General features: G+C 37.8%; 1 protein-coding gene across 3 annotated transcripts in view; it reads left to right on the top strand.

The window, feature by feature from the left end:
• The window catches only part of LOC118276807 (mitogen-activated protein kinase kinase kinase kinase 5), a 52978-nt gene that overhangs the window by 21327 nt on the left and 13026 nt on the right, over nt 1-18625 (top strand). The window contains exons 2-12 of one of the 3 annotated variants that reach the window (XM_050699684.1): nt 7652-7855; nt 8432-8538; nt 9979-10117; nt 10668-10740; nt 11026-11216; nt 11942-12046; nt 12510-12843; nt 13711-13822; nt 14366-14416; nt 15852-15890; nt 17481-18343. In XM_050699684.1, the coding sequence (XP_050555641.1) occupies nt 7652-7855; nt 8432-8538; nt 9979-10117; nt 10668-10740; nt 11026-11216; nt 11942-12046; nt 12510-12843; nt 13711-13822; nt 14366-14416; nt 15852-15890; nt 17481-18343 (2218 nt within the window). The remainder of the gene's footprint in view (nt 1-7651; nt 7856-8431; nt 8539-9978; nt 10118-10667; nt 10741-11025; nt 11217-11941; nt 12047-12509; nt 12844-13710; nt 13823-14365; nt 14417-15851; nt 15891-17480; nt 18344-18625) is intronic. The other 2 variants (XM_050699685.1, XM_050699686.1) reach the window with 2 other exon arrangements.

Here is an 18625-nt window from a genome sequence, read left to right as displayed (position 1 = left end):
GTTACATTTTGAAGGCTAGACGTTCATATCATGGCCTCTTAACAAAACCTGTCACATTGATGATAAAACATGATTGGGTTTATCATTATCACGCTCTCTCTTTATGCACGCTTAAGTCACAAAATGTTAAGACTGGTCAGGGTTACTCATCCGTAAACAAACTTCGTCATGCGTTAACCTAGTTGGACTGTGGACATCCATCTAATTCTGAACCTGATTAACAAATATCATCATCGACCTGCACGACTATAGGCCTCCTCTACGTAAGAGAGTTTGCCTATTCTCGGTTGGATCTTTTTAAACCTGCTCAAATATAATATACTAGCTTTTGCCCGTGGCGTCGTTCGCGTTAAGAAGTAATACTAGTAATGGAATTTATTGAAATCTTCAGGAGATGTCTACTTAGCTTTATGCATGCAAAGTCTCAGTCTGATCGGTTTAAAATTGTCAAAGTTTCATACTAACTTTAATCCCCTTTTTTCATCATAACATCTACTTTTTTTGCTTTGATGACGAGGGAAACTTCAAAAGGCGCCTAGCTTTTTGGGGAGAAAGACTACGGAGTGTAGGATTTTAACCTCGCTAAAACCGATGACCACCTTCAGCACTGATACGTCATAACATCTACCTGCATGCCAAATTTCGGCCCGATGCGTCCAGTAGTTTCGGCTGTGCGTTTGATGTGATAGATCACTATGCCAGTCAGTCAGTCACCTTTAGAGTTTTATATATTTAGATGCACACTATTTCTAACCAAGTAAATAGCTATAACACTTTATAGCTATATATAGGTTGCTTTTGGGCTGATGTGCTCCATCGTAGGCCGCATCATCACTTACCATCAGGCGAGATAGCGGCCAAACGTCGACCCATCAAATGTAAAAAAACAAATAACATAGGTAACACGACCTACCTTCAGTATTACACCTCGTTGCTAAACATAATGCAAAAATCAATTGCACACAGCGTTATCAGGATCCCAATCTATGTTGTACGAGTTAGCATAGATAATGCCGATAATATACGGCTTGTTGTGACACTGAAACTGCTGAAACTTTATCGGACGTCGCGTGACTTGACAGCCTACTACTTGCCTCATAAACCTGAGGGCTTAGTACGAGTTTGTTTTACGTTCAACGAGATCGAAACGAGACCGCGGTCGGTGCTCTGATTGGTCGGCTCCAATGAACCAACCAATCAGAGCGCCGAATGCAGTTTTCATTCGGTTTAACCTGCAATATAGTAACTTTATCATCTCTTATCCTGCACTATAAATTAGGCACCTAACTATATCGCTTGTTTGAACCCGGAACCCAGGTTACCGGGACACCGGCTCGAAAAGCAGGAGAAGGAACGGGGTGGTTTTTAGTCAATTAGAGTCCAACATTTCCTCTCGCCTCACCCAAGGCGGGGGAAGTCATTGGATGATTTATTTTCCCACCTTAAAAATATAGCGCGTGTTTTAATTAAAGAAACTTGCTCCACGTCAGAGACTGTTCAATGTTTCGAATCGCGTGTACAAGGAATTTTATTATGTAAATGGGTAACATTAGATTCAAGCAAATGATCTACGAGATCGCACATAGCGCGGCGCGTGCGCACCACACTCGTTTTCTAAGGAATGCAACTTATGTAAGTATGAAGAATTGGAAATTGATCTATACGTTCAATTATTTTGACGTCTGTTTGAAAGAAATCGTTTTGTTACACAATTTTGTTATTGGATGTTTTTAAAAGTAAAGTCATTGTCTGTCTGAACGGATTTTCGCGAATAGACAAAGTGATTTGTAAACGGTTTTATTTAGTTTGCTTCGTTTCTTTGTTTGGGTCAAATCTAATAATTGTAATTTTATACCCTTCCTGGCGACAGATCGATCTGATATTTGGTACACAGTCTTAATCTTGATGACCATATACATTAACATAAAAGTATTTTTTATGTGTTACTTGTATACAAAAGATTTAATGTGAATCGAAAAGTAACTATTCAAAATTATTAATCCAATTAACATGATGACCCATTTTTATTTCCTTCTAACCAAAAATAGCCATAAATGGTTTCCGTTTCAAAAATAGATATGCGGTAGCATGATCCACCTGCTTAATCCCTTCTTTATAAGTGTTGTAGCGTGATATCTATAATTATCCTTTTTACATACTATATTAACTATGAGAACCTCCTGACCAAAAGGAGAATAATATGGATTCGTCGTATTTTGCCAGCGACTGATTAATAATTTAAGACCTACTGTCCACTCTGCGTCATTTGACGAAGGCATTCGTCAAAAATGAAAGGCGGAATTGTCATTGCCGCTTCGTGGATAGTTTTCATTGTTTCTTATGAAAATGCAAGCATTTTGTTATTTGTAGGTCGCCTATTGTTTGTGAAGGATGCGATTCGTCAAATGTTGCACTTTGGATACCTTACCCAATTTTGAGGGTGGATAATCATCCAATTCCATCTCCCGCTTTGGGTGATGCAAGAGGAGTGTCACTGACTAAAAACCACCCCGTTCCTTCTCCTGTTTTGAGCCGGAGCCTCGGTAACCCGTAACCGCTCAGGCCTACTTTACCCTAGTAGTTAGTTTACATGATTATTTCTCCTAAACTCCTTGTGTTTTCCCAAATCAATTCATTTAAATGGCAGTATTAACTAAGTGTATCTGACTGACGAAATCATCTTAATTTAATATGAAATGGTCTACACACCAAGGCGTACATACTACCTATATTTGGGTTGAATAACAATCCTATGTCTGTATTTGTCTTTGGCGATTATGGTCGATACAAATTAAACCGGTTTGTTAAGTTTAGAGGTCTAGGTTCGGATTTAAATATCAGCTTACATAATTTCCTAAATGTTATATTAAACAACTTAATATCTATAAATATACGATGACGCGGTAACCCGCTAGGCAGTCCGCAGCTTCGGATTCTTGAGGGGTTGGTGACCACTATTACTATTAGTTTTATCATGGAATCCCACACTCTGATTTTCTCGTTCACTTACTTCTCCCGCCTTGGGTGAGGCGAGAGGAAGTGTAAGACTCTTAACCCGTTGTCTGTCGGAACGCAGATCTACGCGAGACACAATGTGTTTTCTATTGTGTCTTATATACCGACATAAAAGTGGTTAATGACTTTTTTTTAATTGAACACGGTAAACGAACAGACTTATCACCTGATGGTAAGTAATCGCCGCCACACATAGACACCCGAAACACCAGAGACTTTGCAAGTGCGTTGTCTGCATTAGGAATTTAAGGGTTGTTGGAGAATAGGGGATTGGGAAGATTGGAAAGGGGGGTTGGTTTGATTGAAATAAAATTTATAGTAATTGTGGTTTTAAACACCTCTTTTTCATACTTTCTAAAGGATTCTTCTTGGTAACTTTACATACACTACTTATTATATCTTTGACCTTGAATAACTTTTTAGCACACATGGGGGTTTCGGCTGGTTATTTTTACTGGTGTACTCAAGGTACCAAAATTCAGCTCTCTCGGGCTTGTTCTTATTAAACCAACTGTTATCATGTCATGACAGGACTCTATAGTTCCGAAACTCGCAATTTGTATTCCAACCACTTCCGATAAGATCCAAAATCCTTTAACAACAGTTAGGCTTGCCCAAACGCAGCGATGTTCGAGCACAGTACCTAATTAGTAAAACTTGCGGCCGCCAGGTCACTGACCTTATGACAAGAATGCCAAGTGTACCGTAATGTTTTTTTTTGTATAGTTGATCAATTTGCTCATAGCTGTCATGTCAGTAGTAGTTATTTATTAATTTTTGTATCTAGTTAATTAGTTTTTAATGATTTATGCTTTTTTCTAGTCGGGAATTGGTGCTAATTTTTGAGCTTGTGATGGTTTTTCTAGACATTTGGTTTGGTTACAAAAACACTGGATCATTTTGGGATCGCATGCAAACTAAAAACAACAGCCCTGAAAAAATCCTCTACACAAACAATCAATTTCATACTGCTCAGTTCCTCAACCTAAGTTCCTAATAAGTCTAACTCTAGCATCGAACTTAACATCCTTTGCCTTTGCTTAGCAGTAAACACTTGACCAAAAGTCATACGAATTATGAGCGTCAATTCTTAAACACTTCTCTTTCTCAAGAAGCTCCACTTAAAACTCATTTCACTACATTACTTTGACGAAGGACTGATGGTACTGAGAAGCTGAAGCTGATACTGTGAACATTCACCCATCCCTTGGTCCCCATTAGGGATGATCTTCTATGTCAAAATGAGCTATAGGTAAAATTGATTTATGTTTCGTTAGTGTGTTATATTAACGATTAAATTTAGTTTTATCGGTTGTTAAATAATATCACGTCACATTAATATTATTAACGTAAAAGCCTGTTTGGATGTTTGTCCGCCGATCTCGATTAAATTACGGAATGAATTTTGATGAAACTTAGTATACAGACAGAGTATGAGCCAATTTGGGTGATAGAATTATTTTTTATTTCCGGGGAAGCGGGCGAAGTCATTGGCAGAAGCTAGGGAATAATCAATAAAAATCAAAGTAAATTAGTTTGGTCTGTCATATAAAATTATCAGGAATTTATAAGGGACCTGCATAGGCCTTCGTTTGATAGAACTACAAAGCAGGTTTTTGCAACAAATAAATGTAATATTTTTTAATGACGGTACGAGTCACACATTGCCAGATGTATTAAAGTTCGGGGACTGAAAAACTCCATATTAAGTTAAACAACTCATTCTTCAAACGCCAAAGTATGCAATATCGAAAGATATACGTTCAGGCCGTCTAACATGAAAATGAAGTGCATGCACCATTCTTCATTAGATTACGTCTAGACTTACAGGCGCCTGACTCAGCGGCTGGCAAAACTCTTGAATGACCATCGCAATAAATCTTTCAGGAGTTAACGACAATGCAATCACTTTTGCATGGTCCAAGAGATGAAATTATTATTTGACTAAGTCATAATTGTGGTGATGGATGAGGCATTTTCTCCTTCTTTCCGCAAGTATTGTCAGAACCTTTTCAATTGTATAGTAAACTGTTAAGTTTTTGGAGCTGCGGACTACCTAGCGGGTTTATCGCGGCTCCAGCTTAAAGCAGGAGTAGGAACGGGGTGGTTTTTAGTCAGTAAGAGTCTGGCTCTCCCTCTCGCCTCAGCCAGGCCGGGATGATTGGATTTTCTCCCCTTAAAAAAAAAAGAAAAATGTTTAGTTAACTAAACATTTAGCGTATCTCTCTTATGTATGTCCAATAGTGAACTGTCACAAGCTCTTGATGATACTATGGACCAAGAAGCCTTAATTTCTTCAGACGCAGTACTTAATATTCTTGTGTTTACATGTACACTATACACTAAGTTATCATTAGTGAAATCAATTAAGGTTAATGAGTCTACTTTTTAATTGATCTCATTTTTCTATCGCCAGATTTCAAAGATATCTTTTCTAATCGAAATATTGACCTGGGTATTGATTTCTAAATCAATTTTTATCTTTGTTTCTAGTGTAATTCGTTTGATTACTATGTACTTGTTTTCTTTTACCCTCTAAATGTACGCGTCCACAGTCCCGCACTGCACACAACGGATTTTAGTTTGTCTTGTATAGAAACTCATACGACTGCGTCCACTGATCCGCATCGTACGCATCATCAGCAATGCCTATATGGGCCTGTGGAAGCTTACCTTAAGAGTTATATCTCTTGAGATTTTGGCCCATAAACACTCAAGTTTTTGTGCCGAAAACGAATACCAACAGTCCTACGTGCCCTTCTAAGTATGGAGAATTATAAAACTGTTAAGAATACTCACCCAGCCAACTTCAGCTTAGTAACACATTGTAATCAACCACCATTCAGTATCTCGATTCTGGTGCAACAAAAACAGGAAATCCAAAAGCCCTGTCAATTGTCATTAATGTTGACAAACAGTATCTTTTTAGCGAGAGACAGACATACACATGTTATTGTGTGTACATATTAGTACGAGTAGCTTGCTGAGAACAATAGCAGACGTTTGAGTCAACCGTCTCGTGGGCAGGGTTGTACGCAGTTAGTAATTTGGCGGTTCTGTGTATTTGCAAAAAAAAACCTGATCCTTTTAAACTGCCTGCCAGGCCTTTGTATCTAGAAGTCCATATAGTACTGTAGTGGACTGATGGACGGCCATAGGCTCATAATGAAGAGTCCCTCTGTGACTCGAAACTAATAGAGCATTTCTCCATTTATGTACGTGCGCATTACATCAGCTTGTATCTACTGATATGATGTGTGAAAATATCACGATATTTTGCTATAGTAGCAAATAGACACAGAAGATCAATTACCATGGTCGTTACATATTTCTGTAGCTTTCTTGACGTTCATGCATCTGGTCAAACTAGCCGTGTTGCACTTAATTACTCCTTCGAAAACAGTCTTTAGGCTTATCACCAATTATGATTATATTTCGGCGTGTGAAATACATAGATTACAAATCAAGCATTTAACATTAAATTTGCATTTTCCTAACTCTCAATGACACATGTATAAAGTACGCAGATAAAATCCAATTACAAAAACCTGCAAATTATTCTCTAACACCGCGAAACTTCGCCAGCCCTAAGTGAGCGAAGTTGTCGCTTCCGCCAGCCTGCTCGTTCACCAGTCTGCCCATTTAAATCAATAAAACGTTGAACTTTTTATTATTATGTGAAAAGGGGAGAACTTTCTATGTAGTACGTGTTATGGTTCATATTAGAATGGATATATTACTTTAGAAATGGTTGTCTATAAAGTGAAAATTATTGAATTAGCTAGGTATGAATGTCTGTCTGTATCATTCATGTCTTCTGATATTATAAGTGTGAAAATGTGTTTTAAGTCATCACTACAAACCGTTTTTATGCTTCGACTTTCGTGCAGTTTCATGCGCTCTATTCGGCTCCTATTGGTCATGACGTGATGTTCTATAGCCCTTCTCGATAAATGCACTATCAAATAAACACAAAAATAGTTATTCAAATCGGACCAGTAGTTCCGGTTATTAGCGCATTTAAAAAAACAAACAAAGCTTCAGCTTTAATAATACTATAGATTTTTACGTCTAGAGATAGGAGTTTGCAGTTAAATAGATATGTGTGAATGAGTTTCCAGAATCCGTGGTAGCACACAAAAGATCTCCTTCCCAAAATCAAGGGTTTCGTTTACGAGACATTGAATTGTATTCATATAATTTAATTAGTAATAATAAGATTTTCTGAAAGACGATTTATGTTAATGAATATTATTATGCACTTTAAAACCTTGGCCTTGACTTCTGAACTCATAACATTCAGATACTTGTTGAGATTTAAATACGAAATAAAATAACAATAGTTACAATAGCTTTTAGTTTTTAATTCCGCTTGTATGTAGATGTATTTTTTTAACATACAGTGTGCAGCACCGCGCCCTCCCATCCGCAATTAAATGCTCATGCAGCAGAGGTGCAACATAAAAACACACGCATAACATTCAATATACCACAGGAGGTGCTGACTCGGCGACTCCCGCAGCTCGAATTTCTATTCTATATACGAAATAAAATGATTTTAATATCGCCAACGTCTAGAATACCGACATTTTGACATCTAAACAACCCTATAATAACAAAACTCTTATCTTTCCAGGCGAAAAGACTCAACGGCAATGCCGAGCTTGCTGCCATCAAGGTGATAAAGTTGGAGCCAGGCGATGACTTCGCCATCATCCAGCAGGAGATCCTGATGATGAAGGACTGCCGCCATCCGAACATCGTCGCGTATTACGGCTCCTACCTCCGAAGGGACAAGCTATGGATCTCTATGGAGTACTGTGGTGGTGGAAGTTTGCAGGTAACGTGATAGAAGTTTTTTAGGGAAAAATCATCCAATGACTTCTCCCGCCTTGGGCGAGACGAGAGTGAGTGTCAGACTCTTACTGACTAAAAACCACCCCGTTCCTACTCCTGCTTTTCGACCCGGAGCCCCGGTAAACCCGCTAAATAGTCCGCAGCTGCGGAAATAAAATTAGCCTGTGTTACTCTTTAGTATATCAGTCAATAAAAGTCCGTCAAAATCGGACCAGTCATTTCAGGGATTTTTAGTTTAGTAGAGGTTTTAAGTCAGTAAGAATCTGACACTCTCTCTCGCCTCACTCAAGGCGGGAGAAATGATTATCAAAAATTGATCCTTCCCGTCCAAAAAATCTGGAATCTACATTCTACGGCAGTTATATTAGTGTTAGTTTTAATTTGATATTGTCAAATAAGTCTAGTTTGAACTTAATTCCTATCTTGAATTCACGAAACGGATAGAATAAGCTACCTGACACTTAGCAATTTGTTGCTGGCTGATAATTTAGAAGTTCTTCTATGCTCGACCTGTCTTACATTCGATCAGATACCTAAGCTGCTTATATCTCGTTTCCAGGACATATACCACGTGACGGGTCCTCTGACGGAGCTGCAGATCGCCTACATGTGTCGGGAGACGCTCACCGGCCTCTCCTATCTACACAGCATGGGGAAAATGCATCGGTGAGTGTATCACACTAATATTATAGATGAGCAAGTTTGTTTGTTTGGATGTTTGGGTGGTTTGTCCGTCAAACACGCTGAAACAGTAGTTAGCTACAGCTACAGTCAGATTGGTTTGCAGACAGGGAACCTGACTTGGGTGATAGGATACTTTTTATCCCCTCGGGAACGCGGACAAAGTCGTTTGGCAGAAGCTAGTTCACTATATCTTTAGGAGTGTATTCAAGTATTTCAAATGAGTTGAAGTTATTGTTGATGTTACCTTGTTTGATCTCTGAGTCTTGATCTTGAGTTCGATACTCGGGACGGATGAAGTTTTATTGGGCTTTTACAAAAGTTTATGTACCTAGTACCAATTTGGAGTTGTACTACTACTGTGATAGGCAATTGGCTCACCTCCTATTTCACGGGATTCATGCCATAACTCTTTTTGAAAGGGTGGGTTGTAATGCGGGACTAGTTTGTCATATGTAAAATATTCAAATACAATCGTATAGTAAGCAGTTTGTTTCAATCATTATGTAAGATGTTATTAGCTATTGTAATTGTATGTAGTACTAGTATTAGTCACAGTCGTAATAAACACGTAGTACTCACTGTACTCTACAGTGTAATTATTGTATTAACAATAGTTGTGAGTACTATTAAGATTAAAGTGTATGTGTTGCAATTATCTTATATAATATATAGCATCCCTTATTTCATGGGACTTATAACACAAGTAGGGAAAAGTCTCTGTACATTGTATAACGGCATTACGTGCCGCAATGTGCATTTCTGCCGCTATACAATGTACACCCAGTTTTCATCATTAGTGTTTTAAGTCCCATGTTATAGGTGATGAGCCTATTGCTATATACTACGCAAAATCCTTCTACTCCGTGCTACTACTGAGAAATTTTCGAAAAACCGAAAAAAACCCAGTAATACTTTGCCCGACCCGGGAATCGAAACCGAGACCCCTTGTCCGGCAGTCGCACTTGCGACCACTCGGTCAACGAGGCAGTCTAATATAAAATATCATCATCATCATCAGCCGAGAGACGTCCACTGTTGAACAAAGGCCTCCCCCTTAGTCCTCCACGTGGAACGACAAGCCGCCACCTGCATCCACTGGCTCCCTGCAACTTTGACAATGTCGTCGGTCCATCTAATGGCCCATATAAACTGTAATCTATACTTCTATACTATACTAATATTATAAAGCTGAAGAGTTTGTTTGTTTGTTTGTTTGTTTGTTTGTTTGAACGCGCTAATCTCCGGAACTACTGGTCCGATTTGAATAATTCTTTTTGTGTTGGATAGTCCATTTATCGAGGAAGGCTATAGGCTATAAAACATCACGCTGTGACCAATAGGAGCCGAGCAGAGCGGGTGAAACCGCGCGGAAGTAGCTAGTATAAAATATTTATTATTATTTTAAACCATATTGTGTTCCAGCGACATAAAAGGCGCGAACATCCTGCTGACGGAGTGCGGGGACGTGAAGCTGGCGGACTTCGGCGTGTCGGCGCAGATCACCGCCACCATCAACAAGAGGAAGTCCTTCATCGGCACCCCGTATTGGATGGCTCCGGAGGTATAAAAGTCAAATAATACTAACAAATATCAACAATAGGGTAGATGACTAATCTTTATTCTAATGTCCGTCTGGTAGATTATTTTACAACATTGGACAACGACATATTGATTTAAAATATCGCGATATTTTTGACGTCACTTCTAGGTAGTGCATTTTATACGTAAAAATGACGTGCTCCCACTTTTAAACGTTGATTCGTTTTATGTTTGACAAATTAAAAAAATACGTGTCTAATATTTTTTATTAGCTAACTGACGGACTAAATAGTGTTTTAATTTTCATACTCCGGCATCATCCCTACTTTTTCGTAAAAACATCAAGAATTTCTCTCTTACTTTCTTACTTTTCTCAATGTTTTAACGTGGCCCTCCACAGACTTTTCTCCTGTATTGTTGCGTTTATAAAAACAATTTCACATGCATATAACACAGGACAACAATTTGTGGATCAAACTCACTGTTCCCCAGGGGAATCAATCCCGCAACACATTCGTACAGTCGAGTTGTGCTAATACATTGTAAAAAATATTTTTATTCTTCGTTTCCAGGTGGCAGCAGTGGAACGCAAGGGTGGTTACAACCAGCTCTGTGATATTTGGGCTTGTGGTATCACTGCTATTGGTAAGTTCAAGATATTATTAATAGTTATATTATTATTGGGCATATTTCTACATTGTACCCATTAATTTATTAAACTAGGTGATAAGTACAAAATATTTTGTAGGACTGCTACACTATCGAATTGGATTTATTCTGTTACTCTTTATATCTTTTTCAATAGACGGTCAAAATGATCGCAAATGAGTCACTATGTCTTAGTATACAGTGTTTAATGTAACTATGAATTTAAAAACTGGTGTTTGTACATTATGTGCATATAATTAAAAATCCTTTAATTCCTTACAGAGCTAGCAGAGCTTCAACCACCGATGTTCGAGCTGCACCCCATGCGAGTGCTCTTCCTCATGTCCAAGTCGGGATTCAAACCCCCCTCCCTCAAGGAGCGAGAGCGCTGGTCAGCCGTCTTCCACTCCTTCCTCAAACTAGCACTCACCAAGAATCCGAAGAAACGACCCACGGCTGATAAATTATTACAGGTAACTGAATAAAAAACTTAGTTCAAAATAATGTCTGTGTTTCCTGATGGGTATAACCTGGGTGTCTTCAAGATCCGAGTAAATAGATTGCTCATGGGCAGACGTGCTCCATCGTAGACCGCATCATTACTTACCACCAGGCGAGATAGCGGCCAAACGTCGACCCATCAAATATACATACATATATAAAAAATTACAGATAGTATTTAATGTCATCTGTCACAATGACAGGTGTCAATTTTGACAGACGTCAAACTTAAATGATTCTGTAATCGTTTAACGTAGTTTGTGATGTAAATTCTGCGCAGAATTAAAGTAAAATGTAAGAAAATGTTTAACACATAATTGTCCCATATTTATGCCAATCGCATATATTATCAGCTTTTTTATGGTATAAGTCGGTAAACAAGCTGACGGATCACCTGATGGTAGGCAATCGCCGCTGCCTATAGACACCCAAAACATGAGAGGCGTTACAAGTGCGATGCCGGCCTTTTGGTGGTTAGGAATTTAAAGGCCGTTGAGAAATTGAAGATTGGGAAGGGGATAATTGGGCCTCCAGAAACCTCACTCACACAACGGAACACAACACAATGTTTCACGTTAGTTTTCTGTTAGGCCGTGGTATCACTCCGATTGAGTCGGCCCATTCGTGTCGAAGCATGGCTCTCCCACACTTAACAACAGTTTATTTAATATATTTAACAACTATTTTTTTGTTCCAGCACGCATTCTTCCAGCAAGACATGAGCAAGCGGCTTGCGATAGAACTCCTGCACAAGTACTCCAACCCGCCCAGCCACTGCAACAACGAGCCCGACGAGGATACTGTACGTATTACACTATTTATTCTCTCATAAAAACAATACTTCAATGACGATGGTCTGGTGACTCGGAAAGAGTGAAATTGATGGTCTTTATTTACACATTGGTGAAAAGGTCAAGTGGCAAGTTTAAAAGCGAAAAATTTAATATCAAATACTTTGCAAACTACAGAAATCGATTTTGTATTCACAATATAATAAAAGTCAAAAGCCAAAGTGTTCGATTGTAGGCTACGTCATCGCTTAACACCAGGCGAGATAGTGGCCATCAAGGACGACCCATCTGTAATATAAAAATTAATCACTTAATGTTTTGCAAATCTCAATCACAAGTAAAGCTGAACCGATTTCTGTAATCCTTTTTTGTTGGGTTTCTTATTGTTAGGAGAAGGTTCTTGAAAACGTCCAAGGCGAATCAAAGGTCGCAGGATCGGCTAGTTTTCAATATAAATCATACTTTCTTCCGCAGGCGATGTCCAACATGCCGGCGCGCATCGCGTCCCGCCACACGGGGCGCGGCGCGCGCCGCGTGCTGGGCGGGGAGCCGGCCAAGCACGCGCGGCCCCGCTCGCTGCTCACCGACGCACGAGACGTCCCCCCTCTGCACGACCTGCCCCCCCTGCACGACCTCCCCTCTCTGCACGACCACGACCCCGCCCACCGACGATCTGGACTCTACGATGATTCTCCAATTGTGGATCTCGATGCTGATGATGATTTGAGTGTCAATTCCATGCCGAAGGTTATAAACTTCAGCGCGGAAGTCAATAGGAGCTGTGATGGGGATACTGTTAAGAGGAATGGTGAGTGAATATATACTTTTTTTGGCATTTCTGTTTCCAAAATAGCCTTTTTATAATGTGAGGGCAAAAAATATATTTGTTTCTACGTCAAGCTTTTAACAAAAGCTTTAAATTAAAGTAACGAGTTTACAAATAAAGTTTCTTAAGGAAAGTTGTTTATAATCATGAGTACAATCACATGTTTAAATATCATTCACTAATTACCAGTCACTCTATACATTCTGTAACTATGAAATAGGACCCACCTCCAATTTTAAAACTCCGTTACAGAGATATTGTAAATTTTTTTATTTTTTTAAAAGAGTAACGATGGAGTTTCTTGCTCGTTTATCTCCATTCGAAACAACACTTTGGAACAAGCGCCTAGTTTCACTGACGGACGAACTGACGGACAATTCAATTTGACGTTTCAAAAGTGCCTAATTTAGGATTAATCTATATATTAATACGTGACGCAAAAACTTTGGACCACATTTTACGAAAATTGCGCGGACGTAGGAGCATAAAATTTGGTATACTTATAGTTTATGTGTAGGAGAAGTGCATAGCGCTAATATTTTTCAAAAATAATGCTTATAAAGTACATTAAATCAATAAATAAAACATTACACACACATGCATAGTATCTGATCGTATTTGACAAAACGTCAAAATCGATAGACATTGCTATGATATTCTCACGTCTCATATGAAAAGAGTTTTATAAAAGAGTTTGAATTAAATAAAAATTATCCTTCAACGTACGTTAAGTGTAAATTAAATCATATATGGTCGAATTTCGGCCACTAGGCGACCACTAGTTGAAATAAATGCTTTGACTTCGTTAAAATACATGGCACTTATTCTTTTCCCTTATTTAATTCACAGCATACCACAGACAGTCTAGTGAAGATTGGAGCGTAGCTTCACTGATGACTTGTCCGAAACACAACCCGCTAACACAAGACCTAGCCACGGACACGATGCCATCTAGCGAAAAGTAAGTGCAACTACAATTTTTATTACACATAGCACACCTTTTTTGGTTACTTTCCTCGCTTATATTTTTTGTTTTTATATATTTTATTTTATTTTATTGTATTGTAGTGTCCTATCGAAATTTGGATTTTTAGCCGAAACCGAAATTGAATGTTCGGCTTTGCCATGATAAATAGATGTGTTAAACGCTAGGCGAATAGAAGAAAATTAGTATTTTATGAGCTTCATTACTAAATGAAAGCAAGAATACTGGTTTGACATTAACTTATGGTGAATTCGTTTCGTCGTAAGGTTATGTCAATCTCTCATACATAATTATCTTTTCTATAAAACTAGCATTTATATCATTTGTTTAACAAGAGTGGTTTTGACCGAAAGTAATTTGTAAATGTGTTAACTGCAGAAGTTAATTTTATGTGTAACAAAATACTTTAATTTTAATAGATTTCGGTCTCGGCCGAAATTAAGGCCGAACATTCAATTCCGGTTTCGGCCTAAAACGAAAGTTTCGATAGCACACTAACTTTTATATATTATTTTATAGCAAGTGGTGTCGGGCGATCACAGGGGATGATATTATGAGAATGAGTTTAAGGTACTTTCAATTGATTTGGCAAATTTAAAAAAAAATCGAAAAAAATAATTTTTGACGAAACTTTTTTCTCTTTCTTCCCTAACTGTTAGGGTTTTCCGTGTGCTAATTAATTTTTGAAATTTTTGGTGAAGGGTTTATTTTTTTTTAATTTTTGAGTTATTTTTTTTCATAAAGATATTGTTTTTTTTGAGTGTCGTGTGAGTGCACAAAACGATAGAATAGTTACACCTTTGTCTATGAGCATGATTTGGCGATGGTTTTTCTGTTTGGCTTTTGGTTTTATCTATGGGGAGCTATTATTGTCTATGTCTATTATATATTGAGGTAAGAATTTTTCGCTGTTTTCGGAGCTCTGTTGTTGCCTTCAGTGTGTTCTGAAATATTATTTTAAGGTCTAAAGATGCTTAAGCTAATATTTTTATACATATGGAGCAGAATAGTCTTATTTAAGACATTCATGTATTTGAAACAACTGCATATATTTTCATCGTATTTGGCTAAACAGAACAGAATAATTTGATTTCAACAAAAAATGTGTTCTCATTCAGGACATTTCATAAATGAACTGCTTAGCAACTTTAGACCTTATGGACTAAAACACTAGTCCTTATTTACAACAGCCAACAGTAAACGATCGCAATTTTGGATACAGGATGAATATTTCAAAATAAGTTTCTTATTAAAATTGATTTAAATAAAAGTGTCATTCAGAAATAACTCTTAGAGTGAGACAAACTTTTATTGACAATACATAATATTTGAATAATGCGCCATGACGCCAATAGATGGCGTGGAATGAGGCCTTAGGTACGTGTCATGATTAAGGTTTCCATTTTATATCGAAAGTTTATCTTGGTTAACTGACAATTAATTAAATTCGACCAAGTTAAATGCTAGAACTAAATTTAAAATTTACCGACTTATATAGGGCGCCTGTTAATTATGATTGTATTATGATTGAAACAACAAAATTTCGCACGCGCGCCCTTTCGCATGATCAGGCCCGCGCCCGTGTTGTCGGAACACTAGTAGGTATTTTAGAACATTAAATGCGCACGCTAATAAAATATTGTGTTTTTTTTTATGATAAAAATAAAACTAAAGAGTATACAATAAAGGTTTCTTTGGAAAAGTTGTTTGTAATCATGAGTACAATCACATGTTTAAATATCCTTCACTAATTACCAGTCACCCTATATAGCTTCTTATTGCAGTTATTATTTTTCAAGCTCTTACTTTTATTGGTGTAACATTAGACTCTAACAGAGTCTCTCGCCAAACAATTAGTCAATGATGGTAACCTTATTCAAGACGTAACAGCATTGTCGTTATATCGTCATGATGCCAAAACTCTTCATGACGTCATAACTCATAATGACGTCACAAACCGCGTTTTGAAGTGAGTATCATCTGTAAGTTGTCTCTCTTGTTTTAGGAGCCTCTTGCAATATATCGATGAAGAGTTAATGCTAAGGTAAACGGACAGGTTTTAAGTTTGCATGTAAATACATACAGATATATGTAATTATGTGTGTGTTTTTGTGTCGTTAGAGAGCTTTTGGTTGCTGTTCGGAATTTTCATTGAAAAGTTATTTAAAAAAGTATTTTAAATTGTCGATTAGTGTCCGTATTTTTACTTTATTTATTATTGACATTGTATAGCGTACCATACTAGATATATAGATTTTGAGGGTTTGGTCCCTCAAATATACTTAATAGTCAGAATAGTGGTTTGCAATGTGAAAAACTTAATGTTAAGCAATCGCCGCCGCCCATGGACACTTAAAGAACCAAGGAAGTTACAAAAACGTTACCGGCGTTTTGAGGGTTGGGAATTTAAGGATTGTCCGGTAACGACAAAACACAACGCAAGCATTGTTTCATGTCGATTGTCCTTGAGACCGTGGTATCACTCCGGTCCAGTATTCAGTTATATCACGAGTCCATTATAAGTACCTAGTGGATTTAGTAGAGAAACACCCTGTGCTAACATTTCACCTGACACGGGAATCTAACATTATACCTTGTAATTTGATGATGTAAATAGTAAATAAAGTAAAAATCTTATAAATACTTTATGAACAACATTCCGAACAGCCTCGCCTGTAGAAATAGTTTAGTTTGGATCAATGTGTAAATTAGTCACAGAATATCTAAATAAAAATACTGAACAATTCATTGAAGAAGTTTTACAGACTTTTTATGGTTGTATTTGAAGCTTATTCTTTTTTTTGGGTTTTTCGAAGAATTCTCAGTAGTAGCACAGAGTCTGGAATTAAGTCCAGTATGGCAATAGGTTCACCCCTTATTACATGGGACTTATAACACAAATGTTGAAAAGTGGGTGTACATTGTATAGCGGCATTACGTGCCGTAATGTGCGCCTCTACCTACCCCTTCGAGATTAAAAGGCGTGACGTTGCGTTGCGTATTGTTTGTTAAAGGTATAGGATAATATTATCTTGCAGTGCAAACCACTTTAATAATGAATTCTGTATTCTTTTGGTCGTGTTTTGCTCTCTATATGAACCAATCAATAAGTAAAGCAGAAAAAAATGGGATATGATCATCAGTTACAAATGTAAGGAAAATCTTTCACAGAATAAAGAAGGCAAACAAGTGAGTTTACCTACATAAAAAGTCTGTAATAAAAAAAATAACCAAAAGAATAAATATTGCAAAGAGCGTCTCGCATAGTCATTTAGCGTAGTCGTAGCATGAAGCATGTTCCATGAATTAAAAGCTTTTGCAGCTTAAATATAATACGAAATAAAACAGAAAAACAATAACTTAAATACCTCATAAACAAATTTTTGGTCCTCACAACATTTTTAATTAAAAAGTACGGTTTATATCCCACCAGCACCACTTGTTATTTTAACACAAATAAAATTAAATAGCTTATCAACGTGACACTACTAAGTCCCCTCCCACATTTGTGTCTAACCGCACTCGAAATAGCTTCGAAACAAACCTAACCGCACTGCGACATCCCCCAAAAAAGCTACTAAAAACTCCCAAAAAAAATCTACCAAAATAGTAATTTTCCCAATCTTATTTCCAGGGCAACACTACCGTTAACAGCGGAAACCGCGAACATGGCGCAGGGTGGCAACACCGCGCTATCGATGCACGACCAACACTTGTCGCAATGTATACAGTTAAAACAAAACTTTTTGAACAATTCTACCGCGAATATTTATCAAAATCTCACGTCTTCTTACCAGACTCCTATAGGTGCTTCTAGGGTGTCGATCGACGATCCTCTCTGCAGGAAGATAGGCGAGGACATAATGTACGTGGATCAGCAGGAGAACGACCACTTGGACTTGCAAAGGAACGCGAACTGTGAATGTGGGCTATGTCCTAAACCGGAACCTAGGGACAACAACACTCTCAGCGACCTTCAGAGATCCGTGGCGAAATGTTCCTGCGACGTGTGCAACTCCAACGGCGACATACTAAGCTACTACAGAAACTGCTCCAACCAAAACACAGACTCCGGCATCGTATACTGCGAAAACTGTAAAAAACAAAAGATATCCGTGTCCAACTTCAGAGCTTTACAAATCGCGAATAGGTTAAGGATAGCAGAGGATGATAAATTACAGAATGGTTCCACGGACGACGATTTATGTAGGAAAATCGATATGAGTCTTAATATGGAGGACAAAGTATTTGAACATAGGAAAAAGCATAACAGACATCATTCGGATTCTGTCACGGCTGGCATAGATCTTAATCAATTCTGTCAATGTGAGTTAGAGGTTAAAAGGAAAACGTCATCCGTTGATGAGATATTCAAAATGGTGGATGAAAATGGACGGGACGTGAAAACGGAAGCCATTGATGAAGAGAGTAAGACTACGCAGAGACAGAGGAGTTTGTCCGACAGCCAGCGGGATAAAGCCAAGGTTGATAATAAGGGTGAGTTTAGCATGGTTTATAAATAATAAACGTTCAAAGTTTCAAACTAATGTTAACGTTAGTTGATAGGAATGCTCAAACGTGATGTGTCTGAAGCGTAGTGTCAAATTTGTAAGAACAAGCTAGATGTTTCAGCATTAAATTTGTAAAATATGTGACGTAAAATACTTAACTGGTGGATTTCTTATTAAAACGGGCGGAACATTTTGTATAACCATTGCGATCCATTATCATAACATGACTATGACTATTTTGACTTTTTAGAACGACTCTCTTCACCTT

The sequence above is a fragment of the Spodoptera frugiperda genome, chromosome 17, assembly GCF_023101765.2.
Source record: "Spodoptera frugiperda isolate SF20-4 chromosome 17, AGI-APGP_CSIRO_Sfru_2.0, whole genome shotgun sequence".
Classification (NCBI taxonomy): Eukaryota; Metazoa; Arthropoda; class Insecta; order Lepidoptera; family Noctuidae; genus Spodoptera; species Spodoptera frugiperda.
The sequence above is the reverse complement of the archived record's forward strand: the minus strand, read 5'-3'. Positions and strand labels throughout refer to the sequence as shown.